This window comes from Gracilinanus agilis, chromosome 4 (assembly GCF_016433145.1).
Source record: "Gracilinanus agilis isolate LMUSP501 chromosome 4, AgileGrace, whole genome shotgun sequence".
NCBI lineage: Eukaryota > Metazoa > Chordata > Mammalia > Didelphimorphia > Didelphidae > Gracilinanus > Gracilinanus agilis.
Genome location: NC_058133.1, coordinates 35208669 through 35224645, shown reverse-complemented (window position 1 = coordinate 35224645; position 15977 = coordinate 35208669). Strand labels below are relative to the sequence as shown.

General features: G+C 56.5%; 1 protein-coding gene across 1 annotated transcript in view; it reads left to right on the top strand.

The window, feature by feature from the left end:
• Window positions 1-51: 51 nt before the first annotated feature.
• TIE1 (tyrosine kinase with immunoglobulin like and EGF like domains 1) overlaps window positions 52-15977 on the top strand; it is a 28219-nt gene continuing 12293 nt past the window's right edge. Inside the window, exons 1-14 of the mRNA XM_044676553.1 lie at window positions 52-598; window positions 829-1146; window positions 1241-1351; window positions 7681-7836; window positions 7980-8111; window positions 8361-8501; window positions 8951-9079; window positions 9270-9415; window positions 10061-10205; window positions 13357-13515; window positions 13604-13741; window positions 13845-14141; window positions 14238-14528; window positions 14626-14816. Coding sequence (XP_044532488.1) covers window positions 547-598; window positions 829-1146; window positions 1241-1351; window positions 7681-7836; window positions 7980-8111; window positions 8361-8501; window positions 8951-9079; window positions 9270-9415; window positions 10061-10205; window positions 13357-13515; window positions 13604-13741; window positions 13845-14141; window positions 14238-14528; window positions 14626-14816 — 2406 coding nt within the window. The 5' untranslated portion in view covers window positions 52-546. The remainder of the gene's footprint in view (window positions 599-828; window positions 1147-1240; window positions 1352-7680; window positions 7837-7979; window positions 8112-8360; window positions 8502-8950; window positions 9080-9269; window positions 9416-10060; window positions 10206-13356; window positions 13516-13603; window positions 13742-13844; window positions 14142-14237; window positions 14529-14625; window positions 14817-15977) is intronic.

Sequence of the window (15977 nt, the reverse complement as noted above, 5' to 3'; positions counted from 1 at the left end):
CTGGAGAAGGAGAGGGAGGGGGCATCGTGGTGCCCCCTGCTCTGGAGGGTACCCGCTGTCCTAGGGGGTTCCTCCTTGTTTTTCTGACCAGCCTGGGCACTGAACCCCTTCCCCTACGCCATGGGGAACACCAGCAGGCCCTGAAAAAGGAAGGGAACCCCAGGTTTCAGAGGTTCCAGACCCTCCCTCTACAACTTCCCTTCCCCCTCTCACTCCCCACCCCACCAGCCCCAGCGGCCTCATTTCCTCCTGGGGCCCAGAGAGGAGGACCAGGACACAGCAACCCAGGCACCAGCATCAACATACACACACTGACCCACAACCACTGATGGAGACACACACATTGGTGGGCAGAGACACTCACTGGCGCAGCTACACACCCACTCTGTGTTCACACACGTTCTGACCCATCCACACTGATGGGCAGAGATCTAGACCAATACAGAACCCCCCTGTGAACGAAAGGAAAGCAGAAAGAAGGCCTTCTGTACATCCAGAACCAAATCGGGCCGCACACCGGAGTCCTGGCCTGACTAGCTCTAGGCCATGGGCCAAATAGGCCCCCTTCTTCTCCTCATCTTCCTCACCTCCTATGCAGGTAAGTCTAACCCCCAGAACCAAACCTCTGGCCTATTTTCTCTCCTGTCGGCCCCCTCTCAGCAGAAGCTGAGGATGGCCTGGGCTCTGTGGGGATGATGGGGTCCTGGTCCATCAGGTTCAACCAGTGGTTGGGGCCCTTCAGAAAGAGTCCTGGTCATCGGGGTAAGGTGAGAAGGCAGGGTAGGGGTCAGCTGGGTCAGGGGCTCAGTCTCCTGTCTCGGACCCTAGGCGCAGCCATGGACCTTACCCTGCTGGCGGACCTTCGCCTCACAGACCCCCAACGTTTTTTTCTGACCTGTGTGTCTGGGGAGCCCGGGGCAGGGCGGGGCCTAGATGTCTGGGACCCTCCGCTGCTTCTGGAGAAGGATGACCGAATTGTTCGGGCCTTCCCACCCCGACAACCCCTCCACTCTACAAGGAACGGATCTCGTCACATCACCCTTCGAGGCTTTTCCCAGCCCTCCGACCTCGTTGGTGTGTTTTCCTGCATCGGCGGGACTGGGGCCCGGCGCACACGTGTAATCTATGTACACAATAGTCCTGGGGGTAAGCTGAAACAGGGGGTGTGGAGAGGGCTAAAATGGGGGCTTGGGGCCGATGCTGGCCAGACCTCCCTCCTGACCTCACCCTGGGCTCTCAGCCCACCTGCTCCCAGACAAGGTGACTCACACCGTGAATGCTGGGGACACAGCTACGCTGTCCGCTCGAGTCCGCACAGAAAAGCAAGTGGACGTCATCTGGAAAAGTAATGGTGAGTGCTCTCCCCCATCCCACGCACATCTACCACCAAACAAACATGCACGTGTCAGACTCTGTATGGCCTTTGACATTCCTGCCCCCTCCTTGGGCCTTCCTGGGCCTCAGTTTTCCAGTGTGTAAAATGAGAAGGCTGGCCTGGGCAACATCGAAGGGCCCTTCCACGTCCTGGGATTCTACAAAGAGGGGCCAACCCACTCCAGCACTAACAGTTCCTGGCTTTCCCTCATCCCCGCTCAGTGCCAGACTTAACTGACCTTCCTCACACTCTTAGCTGGTCAGTCAGTCTCTCCATTGTACCCTGTTTCCTAGAGAGATTTTGGATTCATTGGCCTGACATTCAAGGCCCTCCACCCTGTGGCACCACTGCCCTGTCCAGCTGGGTCATGGTGTTCTCTTCCACAGAGTTTAAGCTCCAGCTAAGCCAGAGAGAAGGCTCCAGGAAGACAGTTTCCCCACATCTGGGCACTTGCTCGGGTATATCTGGAGGACAGGCAGGCTCTTGGTATTCCATCTGCCCCAGCAGATTTTCCTGCCCCCCTTCATTTGCAAGTTCTGATGCTGGGCACTGAGGGAGATAGAGAAGGGGGTGAGGGAAACATCAATGAATAAGATGGGCCCTGACCTGGGTGAGCTTACCACTTAATAGGAAGATGGGCTTATGGGCTCAGATATCCATCCTCCAGCGAAGTGGATGACAGAAGCCAGAGGAGGGAGGGAATATTCTGAGCTGGGGAAATCAGGGTTGGCCTCACAGAGGAGGAAGCAGCATTGGGGCTGGCCCCTGGAGAGTGCGGGGAATGCCAAAAAAGAAGTATCCCAAGCCAGGTGCCTAGGTGGAAAGCTGCAGGATTTGTCAGGGTGCGCATGAGATTTTAGGAGCATTAGCCTGGCTTCAGTGGGACTGGGACAATATGGAGGCAGGGGAAGGCCACTCTGGTCTGGTATTTCTCCTCCCCAAGACTCCCTACTAGCTGTTCTCTCTGCCTTCTTTACCATAGCCTCCCTCCTTCTCCTGGCACTCAGACCACCCCAACCCACCCCCAGCATCTCACTGCAGACAGCCCTGTTGCAGCTGGCCTGTGTCTCCACCCGCCTCACCTCAGACTTGTGGCCCTGTTCTCTTGGGAGTCATCTCCTCCACCTCTCCTGGCATCTCCTTGTCCCAACTCCGCACACTAGCCTCCATACCCCCCTGGCACACACACACACACACACACACACACACACACACACACACACACACACACACACACACACACAAGCAAACAACTGTGGCCAATGGGAAGGGCCGGCATCCTTGCCTCCATCACCCCTGGGAGACCCATACTCTGGCACCATCTCTTGGAAACCTGTCCTTCTTTCAAATGTCTCCTCATTCGAGCCTCCTTCTTAGCTTTCAAGCCTCCTCCTTGGCTTTCAAACCCTCCCTTCTTCCCTCCAAGTGGGCGCCAGGCTCAGTCTGTTAGCGTGCCCTGCGGGCCCCTATCCTCCTCATGGGCTTCAGCTACCACATCCTGACTTGTCATCCCATCGGTTCTGGAAGGCTCCCACACTCTTCCTTGACCACCATTCTCCATGCTTCTCTTCTTGAATTTGTCCAGTCATATGGCTCTGGCCCTGGGTTCAAGGCCCAGCTCTGCCCCTCAGCCTCTGTGCAACTTTGGGAAAGTCCTTTCACCCGTCTGAGCATCAGTGAACTCATTTATAAAACAGGAATAACCAGAGTACAACCATCCACTTCATGAGGGTTGCTTGTGACCCAGGCATCAGCCATTGCTGTAGGGGCAGCACGGGGCAATGGTTAGAGCCAGGCAGACCTGGCCTCCAGCCCTCCCTCTAACACCTAAGTGGCTGGGCGAGTTTTAGCAAGTTGCCTCAGGGCCCCCGGCAAGTAACGCCAAGACGCTAAAGGGGGGGCTGTTCTTCCTCAGTGGAGAGAATCTTCTCCTTGGAAATTCCCTTTACCAGTGACACGCCAGATCTGCTCTCAAATAAAATGACTTATCACTACCATCTCCACCATCATCTTCATCATCATCACCTTCATCACCATCATCTTCATCATGATCATCAATGCTGCCTCCTTTGTGTTCCCAACCCTCCCCTCTTCTATTCACCCACACGTGCATACCATACAACACACATACAACACACATGTGTGCACACACATACGCTATACGTGCACATACACACATGCCTCTTTTGTTCTCACTTCCTTGGCTGAGCCATTTCATCCATGCCCTTGAGCTCACCCTCACCCCAGAATCCAGGTCCCCAGGACGGCTCAACCCTGAATCACCACCCCTTTCCCCGACTCTGTGCTTCTCCAGGGGCCTTGCCATACAGCCTGAGGTCTCTCGCCTTTTGGTGGGTCTGGACTCTGTCACAGTGTGTCCCCCCTTATTGATCCTTCCTGGCTTCATGTCCTCCACAGACTTCCTTCTCTGAGGGAGCCTCCAAACTTCATTCAAGTCATTGATAAAAATGTTAACTAGCGTGGGAATCCACACAGATGTCCAGGGAACGCCACTGGAGACTTTCTGCACCATGCTAACACAGACCCAATAATGACTCCCCATTCAGTCCCTCTTGCTATGCCATCTTCCAGCTCCTTCTCCATCTTGGGAGGTCATGGGAGACTTGGCCAAGTGCCTTGCTGACATCCAGACGTATGGTACCCAGTAGTATCCCCTGCCCTGCCCTGGTGGAAGAGACCTAAAGCCAGCGTGCCCTGTCTCTCATTCTGGATCCCTCCCTGTTAGCTCTGAAGGCACAAGGCTTCCCTTTGAACTCAGCACTCGGAGCTGGAAGGCATGAAAGGGTGGTTAGGGTTCCTAAGGACCTGGGAGGCTTGAACACATTTCTAAGCAAATGAGGAGGCCTTGAAGAGAGAGACGTTGGAAATCTGGGAAGGCAAAGGGATGAGCCCTGGGGCAGGGTACTGGAGGCAATAGGAGGGGGACGGGGTCAGAGCCCAAGAGGAGGCTGGAGATAATAGGGGGATGATAGGGTCAGATCTACATTTTAGGAGGGTCATTTTGACAGCTGAGTAAAGGACGGATTAGAATGGGGAGAGGCGGGAGGCAGGGAGACCACCCAGCAGGTTAATGCAATAGTCCAGATATGAGAACATAAGGAACTATACCAGAGCCGTGGCACTTCTCTGTAAGCAGAGAGAAGGAGGCATATATCAGAAATGTTGCAAAGGCAGAAATGACTGGACTTCACAATTGACTGGACATAGGAGGATGAGAGAGTGAGGAGTTGAGGATGACACCCACCTAGGTTGGGGGGCCCGAGAGGATGATGGTATCCTCCACAATAATAGGGAAGAGCTTGAGGAGAAAAGGAATGAGTTTATTTCTGGACATGTCCAGTTTAAGATGTCTTGCAGACATCTTGTTTGAGATGTCCAAGGGGCAGTCAGAGGCTGGGAGAGAGGTTAAGGCTGGGCAAATCAATCTGAGAGTTGTCTGCACTGTACAGAGATAATTGAATCCATAGGAGCTGATGAGATCACCAAGTGAAACAGTATATAGAGAGAAGAAAAGGATGAAGGGAAGCAGGAAAGAACACAGATGGGGAAGTGAGGAAAGAGGAGAAGCTTGGGAGTAGATGCTGTGGAGGACGAGGGAAGGAAAGAAGGCAACAAGGTTAGCTGGATTGCCACACAGTGGTGAGGGCCCCAGAGAAGTTGTCAATACGGACCTGCAGAGAGGGAATTCAGATGTTTGTGACGCAGCCAAGCAAAACTCCACAGCCAGGGAGTAGGGACAGATAAAGCAGAAACAAGAATGGACCCCAAGCTTTTCTTATCACTCTCTCCTACATCGTTAGCCTCTCCCCTCTAAGAACTCCTTCATCTCTGCTAATAATAATAATAATAATAATCAACAGTTATATAGAATTTTACATATATCATCTCATTTTATCTTTATGATATCTTTAGAAAGTAGATGCTGTTATTATCCTCATTTTACAGATAAGAAAACTAAGAGACACAGACAAAGTGACTTGCCTAGAGTCATATAGCTAGTAGATGTCTGAGGTGAAATTTGAACTCCGCTCTTCCTAGTTGGAGGTCCAGTTTTCTATTCACTGCACCATCTAGCTGCCCCCACAAGCCTTTGCCCTTTGTCCATGCCCTTAGTGTATATAACTCCTAAGTCTTTGGCTCGGTCCTCCTGCCCTACTTGTTAGCCCCTTGCAGATGTTTCCTGAGCACCCCACACACCCCTCCCTCCAAGCCTGCTCTTCCTCCCAGCCACCCTCCCTCGTCCAGGAGTTATGTGTGCCCAGGCTTCATCTCCTGTCTGAGATTATGGATACCTCTCGGGTAGGCACCATGTCTCGTCATCTTTGTGTCCTCATCTCTGGCCCTGCTTCCCCCTGCGAGAACACGTCACATTCATGCTTTACAAAGCACTTTCCTGGTGACAATCCTATCTGGTCAGGGACCCTCACTGGCCAGAGCTGGGGGATCAGAAGGTGAATGGACAGGAAAGCAGAAGTGAGAACCAGTGAGTTACTAAAAAAGTGTCAGAGAAGGAGACAGGAACCACACGGGTCAGGGGACAGAAAAGGAAACCGGTAAGCTGGGCCAAAGGAAGGCTTCCTTTTTCCGGGAGCGGTGGCCATCTGGGAGTGGGCCCCATCTGGACCACGCTGGCGTCCCAGCGTGACCTGACAAAGCCAGGGATGAGAGCTGACTAAACTGCTGGAGAGCTGAGCAAACCGTCCCCAAACAGCTGGGTCAGAGTGGAGGAAAGAGCCGCTGGCTAGTCCCTGGGATGGCCTGTGAGGGACAGACATGACCTCCCAGCCACCACCAGGGGAGGAGGGTTACTACGCATCCATCCTTCCCCATTACAGCCATGCCACTTGGTTATTGCGTAACCTGGGAAGAATCTGTCTGCCATTTTGTTCTCTGGTGGGAAGGCATCTGAGAAACGGAGATTGGGAAAGCCCCAATTCCATCCCACTGGCCAAGCTTTGTTCAGCCCTGGACAGGCTGTGGGACAGAGTTTAGACATCGCCCTGGCCTTAGTGGCTGCAAGCCGGGCACGTTCTGCTCCAGACAAGCTCAAGCTGCCTCTGAGCCCATTTAGGAGCCAGAAGCCCGGGGCACTCAGCCACAGAAGCTAGGAGCTGGCGAGGGAGACAGCAAATATAGCAAGCTTGTCCCGTTGACTTCCAGGCACCCAGCACGAGCTCACATCTGTCTGATTAGGGGCTCCCCCTGGCCTCTCCCTGTGCCCACACCTCTTTCCTCACTGTCCTGAGACGAGCCAGAGCCAGTCCCCCAATGCCATAGATCTGGGGCCCACAATTCAGATGGTCCCTTCCTGTTTGCCCTCCTGCTCTGGCGTACTGGGACACCCACCCACCCACCGGGGCCCTCTGCATCTGATTCCTTCTCTAGTCGGAGGGCTGACCTTGGATATCCAGAAGCCCATAGCTCCCACTTATCCTTCCTCATTCAGGTAGGGCCTTTGCCTCAGTCAGCCTGCCAGTCCCTGCTCTGCTCCCCCGGCGCCCCACCGCCATAGTCCTTGGCAGAATACTGCTTCCCCTTCAATATTCCTGACAAGACATGAAAGCAGCCTCTGCTCCCCTATCCTCTAGAGGCAGCCCCAGACTCGGCGTACCTCCCTCCAGTTCCCCCCAGGACTTCTGGCTCTGCCCTCTGAAAGGACTGAGTAGGGCAGGTTTAACCCCTGCTCCAGAGACCCTTCACATACTTGGCCCCTTCGGCTTCTCCAGAATAAACGTGTTCACTTGTCCAAATAGCGTAGCACCCCCAGGCTCTTCCTAAGCACCCCCCCATCCCATTCCCCTCCGTAATTCTCCCTCTCCTCCAGACCACCTCAGCTCCTAGAATGGGCACATCCCCGGCAAGACTACACTATAGCAATGGGCAACCCACGCTGCTGTGCCATCTCCCCTTTCTGCCTCCTCACCCCCTCCCTGGAGGGCATGCCCACCCTCGCCTGGGCCTGGGGGCTCCTCAGGGTGGTGTGTGTGTCTGTGTCGCTACCCTCAGTCAGCATTGAAGGTGAAAGGCCTTGATGAAGCTTGCTTTTAGCTCATGCTAGGAGGGAGAACCGCTTGGGGAATGGGGCACTGAAGCGAAAACAGAAGCAAACTAACCCCCCAATCCCCGAGGGCCGTCCTCTGCTCTGAGCCCCGAGATAGCCCGGGGACTCAAGCAGAAAGGAACCTTACACGGAAGCCTGGGCATGGGCTGGCCGGAGCAGGGGGCAAGGATGGCGGGTCCTGACTGGGCACCCCCCACTTTCCTCTTCTTTATCTCCTTCCCAGGCTCCTACTTCTATACCCTGGACTGGCATGAGGCCCGGGATGGGAAATTCACCATGCAGCTTCCAAACCTGAGGGCCTCTGACGGGGGCATCTACAGTGCCACCTACCTGCAGGGCAACCCCCTGGCCAGTGCCTTCTTCAGGGTCATTGTCCGAGGTCAGAGCTGGCATGAATGGAGCATCAAGGGGTGGGGGCAGAGCTGGGGTGGGTGAAGAACACAGGCTGGGCAATGCACGAAGCTAATGGGCATGGGCACTGGGGGAGGGAGGCAGATCTAGCTGGCAACTTCTCTCCTCCAGGTTGCGGCGCAGGGCGATGGGGGCCAGGCTGTGCCAAGGACTGTCCGAGCTGCCTGCATGGTGGCATTTGCCATGACCAGAATGGCGAGTGTGTGTGTCCCCCTGGCTTCACAGGCACCCGCTGTGAGCAGGGTAAGGCGTCCGTGCATCAAGATGGAGCGGGGTGACAGGATCCCGGAGGGCTGGGGGCACAGCATTTGGGAGGGGGGGTAGGGCTGGAACAGGGCCAGGTCTCAGGGAAGGGGCAAAGGGTAGGTTAAGGGTAGGGGCTGTCATATGGCCCAGAAAAAGGGTCGGGAGATAGTGGGGAGGCTCAGGAAGTCCTGAGAGGGTTCCTGGGGCACAGGGTCAGAGTATCACAGATACACTTGCCTATCCCAGCCTGCAGAGAAGGCCGCTTCGGTCAAGGCTGTCAGCAGCAGTGTCCAGGTACATCCCGTTGCCGTGGCCTCACCTTCTGCCTCCCAGACCCCTATGGTTGCTCCTGTGGGGCTGGCTGGGGTGGTAGCCAGTGCCAGGAAGGTAGGTAACTGCTGGTTCTGTCGATGTTGCCTGACAATCTGACCATCCTAACTGCCCAGAGCCACCCCATCCCCCAGGCTAGAGGACTCCTCTTTCCCCTGCCCACTTCACCCTCCCAGGCTACTGCTAAGGGCTGAGAGGTCAGAGAAAGGCAGACACAGAGACTGCCTGTCCTCCAGAAGCTTCCATTCTAATGGAGAGAAGGGGTCCATATGATATACTTGCAGAAAAGACGGTCACTGTAGAGGGGAAGACTCCTCGGCTGCCAGGGACGCAGGAAATCTTCCTGCAGAAGCTGGCTGTATGGCCTCGGTCTGCCCCCTCCTGCCTGTGCCCACTCCATCCTTTCCCAGCCGGTGCCCCCTTCATCTGCCCGTTCTCCCTTTCTTCCTCCCTCCTTGACCCGTATGCCCTCTGTCTGCTTGGCTAATGTTCCCCCGTCCCCTCAGCCTGTGCCCCTGGCTGGTTTGGGGCGTCCTGTTACCTGCAGTGCCGATGCCAGAATGGAGGCACCTGCGACCGATTCAGTGGCTGCGTCTGCCCCTCAGGATGGCACGGGGAACACTGCGAGAAATCAGGTCTGAGAGGGCTTGAGAGGAGGAATGAGGGGCTAGGGCAGACAAGGCAGGCCAGGGGAGGGTCCTGGGGGTCACGGGTGGGCTGCACAGTCTTGGGACAGCCATGTGCTCTGCCATGTCTCAGCCACGTCCTGGCCTCTCCATGGGTCCTTGGGTGGCTACGAGCTCTGAGTATCTCCTCCACCCTCAGATCGAATCCCAGAGATCGTGAACATGGCCTCAGAGCTGGACTTCAACGTGGGAGCCAAGCCTGTGGTCAGCTGTGCGGCGACAGGGAACCCGCCTCCTGTACGGGGCAGCATGGAGCTACAAAGACCTGACGGCACTGTCTTTATGGTCAGCCCCCGTCCTCGTCCCTCCAACTATCCTCTGTGGTCTTGAACCTCCCCGTTTGTCTTCATGGTTGGTCCACCGGGACCCCATCCTGACATCTTCTGAACCACTGCGGATAGCCTGGGGCAATGAATGGAAAGAGCCTGGGCTCCAGGGGCAGAGGAGCCCAGTTTAAATCCCCCCTCAGATGTCTACTGCCCACAAGACCTTGGGCAAGTCACTTCCTTTTCCCTGGGCCTCAGTGTTCTCCTCTGTAAAGGGACAGGGTTGGGGCCGATGCTTTCCTTCCTAGATAGATGATGCTCTAATCCTGTGACCCACTGACCACTTTCTTAGCCTTCTGGTCAGTCCTTGGCTGGCCTCATGTCCACTTTGCCCTCAGCCTAAGCCCCTATTCTGGCAAATGTCAGCATCACAAAACTCCTTCCCCTTCACACACACACACACACACACACACGCACACACACGCACACACACGCACACACGCACGCACCCCTCGGGGGAGGGCTTCGTCCATGCTCTTCTTCATAAAATGAGAGCTAGCCTGGATCGTCCCCTGCACTCTCCCGGGCTGCCTCTCCTGGATATGGGCTGTGAATACACGCCTCTGTCTGTGTGCTAACCAAGCATCCCATGACCGCTCCCCAGCCATCCAAAGCCATCATGGAAGTGGACAAGACCACGTCGGAGTTCCAGGTGCCGCCCGTGAGCCCCACGGACAGTGGCCTCTGGGAGTGTCGCGTGTCTACGTCGGGCGGCCAGGACAGCCGGCACTTCAGGGTCAACGTCAAAGGTCAGAAGGGGATGGAGACGGGGGGTGAGATCACGAGGCCTGAGATGGAGTCAGGAAGGGGCCAGGATGAGGTCCTCCAGCACAAGCTTTTAGCCTCTGCCACCCTCCTGGTCCAAGCGCTCGCCCCTGAGAAAAGAGGATCCCTGCCCATGGCAGGAGCGGGCATCTAGGAGCCAGTCCTAGAGCTGACCGGTCCGGTTTCTGGCCTCTGGAAAACCCTGTTCCAGCCAGGCTTTTTCTCCCTATCCTTGGCCTCAACCTTGACCCGAGTCAGCAGCTCCCTAACGTGTCCTCATTCCCCTGTCTCGTTCGGTCAGCCGAGTCACATTCCAGGTGAGCCAGCTCGCTTCCACAGCAGTCCCCCAAGGGTGTCCAACTGACCGGCCTGGCCTCCTTCCCAGACTCCTAAAGCTGCTCCTGGCCCGATGGAAGGAGAAAACGAGAATGTATCACACACCTACCTTGTGCCAGGCACTGGGCTAAGTGCTTTACAGATACTTTATTGATCCTCACAACAACCCTGGGAGGGAGGTGCTATTGTTATTCTCATTTTACTATTGAGTAAACTGAGGCAAACAAAGACTAAAGTGCCCTGCCCAGGGTCATGCAGCTACTAAGTAAAAATCTGAACACGGATCTTCCTCATTCCAGGCCCAGACCTCTATCCGCTCTGCCACCCAGCCACCTCTGAGTAAGCTTTTGAGTTGTTGTTTTTTTTAAACTCTCACCTTCTGCCTCAGAAGCAATATGTGTATCGGTTCCAAGGCAGAAGAGCGGTAAGGGCTAGGCAATGGGGGTCAAGTGTCTGAGGTCAGACTTGAACCCAAACCCTCCCGTCTCCAGACTTGACTCTCAATCCACTGAGCCACCCAGCTGCCCTGAAGTTGATTTCTTGAACCCATGTGTAGAAATGTACATTCTCTTAGAATTCATCTTATTCATTTCAGCCCAATTCTCTAGCCTGTCGTGGTCTTTTCTGAGTGATGTCAGGATTCGAATGTGATACGCCTGCCATCTCTACCTTTATCCAAGGGACAAAAATATGAAGTGGCCAAGGGTCCAGCACAGATCCCCGGGGCACTCTACTGGAGACCTTTGCCAAGCAGACATCAAACTATTAACAATTACTCCTTAAACCCAGCCTTTCCAACAGTTTTGAATCCTATTGCATTAGAATATCACAGATCTGGAGCAGGAAGGGATCTTGGAAGTCCCGTCCCCTCACTTTCAATCTCTTCCACATCTTGCTACCTTTCTTCTTTGTTTTTAAACCCTTCTCTTCTGTCTTAGCTTCCATATTAAATATAAGTTCCAAGGCAGAAGAATGGTAAAGTCTAGGCAATTGGAGTTAAGTGACTTGCCCAAGGCCACTCAGCTGAAAGTACCTGAAGCCAGAATCGAACCCAGGACCTCCTGTCTTTAGGCCTGACTCTGTCCCCTGCCTAGCCTAGCTGGCCCAACTCTTTCTTTTTAGTGTACAATTCTGTGTCCTCTTTTCCCTGGCCATGTCTTCTACATAAAGATATGCCCATCTGGTCCAGCCTAGGGTTTCCTCCTCAGTGATGCCTATAAGGGCAGCTCTGACCCCTTGCACCGACCTGGACTTCTTCTCACCGTCTGGGTCTGGCTGTTTGAGAGACCCCGACGGATCCATGGCACGGAGGCCGGAGTTCTTTTGTAATTCTCATTTTTGGCAGAATGGCTGCCCCTTCCTCCGGGACGCTCTCTCCTCCCATAACTGTTCTCTCTTGATTCTTCCTATCTGCCCGACTTCTCTTTTTCCAGCCTCTCTTCCTCCCCCTGGCCTCCAACACCCCACTATGCCTCCCTGCCCAGCCAGGCTGTCTCCCCCTCTCACTTGGGGATCTTCTCTGTCCCTGGACTTCCATTATTGTCTCTCCCAGCTCTGGATCCGCTCCTGACCTATCTCCTTGGAAGAACTCCTCCCTAATCGCCCCCAGAGACCCCCATTATCTGCAGGAGGGAACAAAAACGTTCATTAAGCGCCTGTGGTGTGCTTTCTAATTCTCAACTCCCCGTTTCTAATCTTGCCTCTATCCAAGAACTTTTCAAATATCGTCTCATTGGATCGCCACAACAGCTCTAAGCGTTGAGGAAACTGAGACGGAGAAGAGGCTAAATGACTCACCCAGGGGCACACAGCTACTCTACCTCCAGCTGCCATACCTAGCACTGTCACTGCCCCTCGCTCTGAATTCCTTCTCTCCGTCGAGGGCACCCGAGCTCAAAAGCCAGGCTCAGTGGATAGGAAGCCAGGCTGGAGACAGAAGGTCTCTGGGTTCAAATCTGGCCCCAGACACTTCCTAGCTGGGTGACCCTGGGCAAGTCACTTGACCCCCGTTGCCTAGCCCTTACAGCTCTTCTGCTTTGGAACCAATATTGATTCTAAGACAGAAAGTCAAAGATTAAAAAAAAAGATTGTGGGAAGCAGACGTGGCACAGCGATGGGCATGAGCTTAGCTTTATTCAGCTTGGTTCCAGGGTCAGAACTCAGAGCACTGGACGAAAGACTGACTCAGAAAAAACCCTTTGCTAGAAGTGATTGCTCACGGGAAGGGGTCAGCTCCACAGGGAGTGAGTTCCCAGTCAGCCGAGGTCTCTAGACAAGGGTTAGACGGTCACTTGGAAGGACCAAACGGGACGACATTTAAGGCAGAATTCCCATTCTGGAGTGCTACGATCTGTGATTCTGTCAAGGTTTCACCCTGGCTTTAGGGGCAGCCCCCAGCTGTGTGGCCCACATGTCGGGGCTCTTTCCACCCCCCCAACTGTCTCATTTGGGGGGTCTCACCCCTTCTTCCCGTGTGATCTTGGGTGTTTCACAGAATTGGGGCTCCAAAGGGCTTCTCGGCCTCCCCCTCATTTTATTGATGAGGAATCCGAGACCCCAGCTGTGTGGGGCGAGGAACGGTGGCTCACCCCGTGTGTCACCCCAGAAATAAGTGTCAGCGCGGTGAACCTAAGCCCTCTCAGTGTAGGCCTGGGTGCTGGGCCTTTCCCCGGGCCTGGGGGCCATTCTGCCCCTTCGGGGGGCACCGACACAAGGAGGGCACCTTCTCCAGCCCAGGGTTGTTGGCCCGGAGCGCCTCTCACAGGAGGTGGCCTTTATACGTGTCCTCCCCGCCGCCAGTCCCTCCAGTGCCCATGGACCCACCCAGGCTCCTGGCTCGCCTCAGCCGACAGCTCGTGGTGTCCCCGCTGGTGCCCTTCTCCGGGGATGGGCCCATTTCTTCCGTGCGCCTGCGCTACCGGCCCCAGGACAGCTCTGCGGCCTGGTCCACCATTGTGGGTGAGTGAGCCGAGGGGAAGGGGCGAGAGGAGGCACCTTCCCTGCCCTCCCTGCCCCGCCTGACCGCTGTGACTTCCCTTCCCTGCAGTGGACCCCAGCGAGAACGTGACCCTGATGAACCTCCGGCCTCAGACCGGCTACGAAGTCCTGGTGCAACTGAGCCGCCCAGGAGAGGGGGGCGAGGGGGCCTGGGGGCCACCCTCCATCATGGCCACCGACTGCCTCGGTGAGAGTCCCGTCCACCCCGGGGGCAGGAGGGGGTTGCCGAGGGCTGGCCGTCCCCCTCGGTCCTGGCCCCCGGCCGCCTGACCCTTGGCCTCTGACGGCAGAGCCCACGCTGCGCCCCCGGCTGGAGGACTGGCACGTCGAGGCCCCGGACCAGCTTCAAGTGACCTGGTCCTTGCCGGCCGTGCCCGGGCCCCTGGTGGGCGACGGTTTCCTGTTACACCTGTGGGAGCCGGCACGGGGTCAGGAGCTGTACAAGAACGTCACGTCCCTCCGGGCTCGCACTGCGACGCTGACCGGCCTGGTGCCCGGCACCTTCTACCTGCTGGAAGCGCAGCTCTACCACTGCACACGCCTGGGCCCCGCTTCCCAGCCGACACGCGTGCTCCTGCCCCCCACCGGTACAGGGACAGGAGGCGTGGGGGGCGGCGGGGAGGGAGGGGCGCATGGGGGGGCTGGGGAGGACCTGGGGACCACCGTCCTCCCCGCCTCCCCAGGTCCCCCAGCTCCGAGGCTGCTCCGGGCTCAGGCCCTGTCGGACTCGGCGATCCGGCTGACCTGGCAGCGTCCGGAGGCTCCGGCCGGTGCCATCGCCAAGTATATCGTGGAGCTGCAGGCCGTGGGGGGCTCTGGGGAGCCATTGTGGGTGGACACGGAGGGAGCCGAGGACACGAGCACCGTCATCCACAGCCTCAACGCCAGCACGCGCTACCACTTCCGAGTGCGAGCCAGCGCTCAGGGCCCGGGAGACTGGAGCGACGTGGCCGAGGAATCCACGCTGGGGAATGGTGAGGGGCGGCCAGGGAGCGAGAGGGGCGCCCCCCTACCCCCCTCCCCGCCCCCATGGCCAGCCTCTGACCCTCCCCCTCCTGTCGTCCTACCCAGGGCTGGAGAGCGAAGGTCGGGCCCAGCAGAGCCAAGGAGCGAGCCCTGGCCTGGACCGGCAGCTCGTGCTGGCCATCGTGGGCTCCGTGTCGGCCACCTGCCTCACCATTCTGGCCGCTCTCCTGGCCCTGGTCTGTATCCGCAAAAGCTGCCTCCATCGAAGACGGACCTTCACGTACCAGTCAGGCTCGGTCAGTGAGCTGGGCCTGTCCAGACCCTCCCCCCAAACCCCCCGCCGTCCCCTGTCCTCTCGGGGTGCCAGCCCGGCAGTCTGTCTGTCTGTGCCTACGTGGGGGGGCCTGGGTGCAGGTGCAGACCCCTTCCCACAGGGCTCTGCCTGCCCATCCGTGTCAGGACGAGGGAAAGACCAGGGATCCTGAGGTCGGGGGTCGGGCAGGGCCAGGCCTGAGCCAAGGACTTGTGCTGGGCCCAGAGGTCCATGGGAAGCCCTAGCAGGCCCTCCCCTGAGACTGGGATGGCCAGTCCGGTCCAGTTCAGCAGCCATTGTGAGGCCCTTCGAGGGTCAGGCATGGAGCTGTCACCAGAAGGAGTCCACCTCCCCTGGCTGTCTTGCCCCTGTACAATGGAAGCTCACGGAGGCTGGCCCTGGCTTTCTTTATTGCTCATGAGCCCAGGCCGGCCCCGGGAAGCCCGCCATAAATGCCCTGCATGCCTGCCCGGGGGTCGGGGGCACGAGGAGAGTCGGGCACAGTCATTTGAGAGGAGAGATGAGCCTGGCAGTGAAGGGGATCGCGAAAGGGCCTAGCGGCTGAGCTGGGCCTGGAAGGAAGCTCAGACTCTGAAAATGGAGGGGAGAAGGGAGCGTGGAAGGCAGAGAGGAGAAGGCAGAGACATGGCATGCTCAGGCAGAAAAAGGGACATGGGGGGCAGCTGAGTGGCTCAGTGGATCAGGCCCGGCGACCTCCAGGGAGGTCCTGGGTTCAAATGTGGTCTCATATACTTACTAGCAGTATGACCCTGGGCAAGTCACTTAATCCCCACTGCCCAGCCCTTACCAGCATTCTTCCTTGGAACCAATACATGGTATTGATTCCAAAATGTGAGGTAAAGATTTTTTAAAAAGAAAGAAGAAAGAATATAGAATGTGAAATTAGCCCCAAAATATTGCCAGAAAGATCAAAAGAGAATCTATAAAGTGCTTTGCAAACATTTGAGTGATCATTTGTTATCATTAGATAATTGTTAGAATAGAGTTAGTTCCTTTCCTTGGGAAGGGCACCAACATGGGGCAGGAAGACACCCTGCAGGAATACTGAAAATGATGCCATCTCTGCACCTGAGAGAAGGATGCATCCCCTACGGAGGGAGCCTGAGCAAGAAGAAGCTACTGC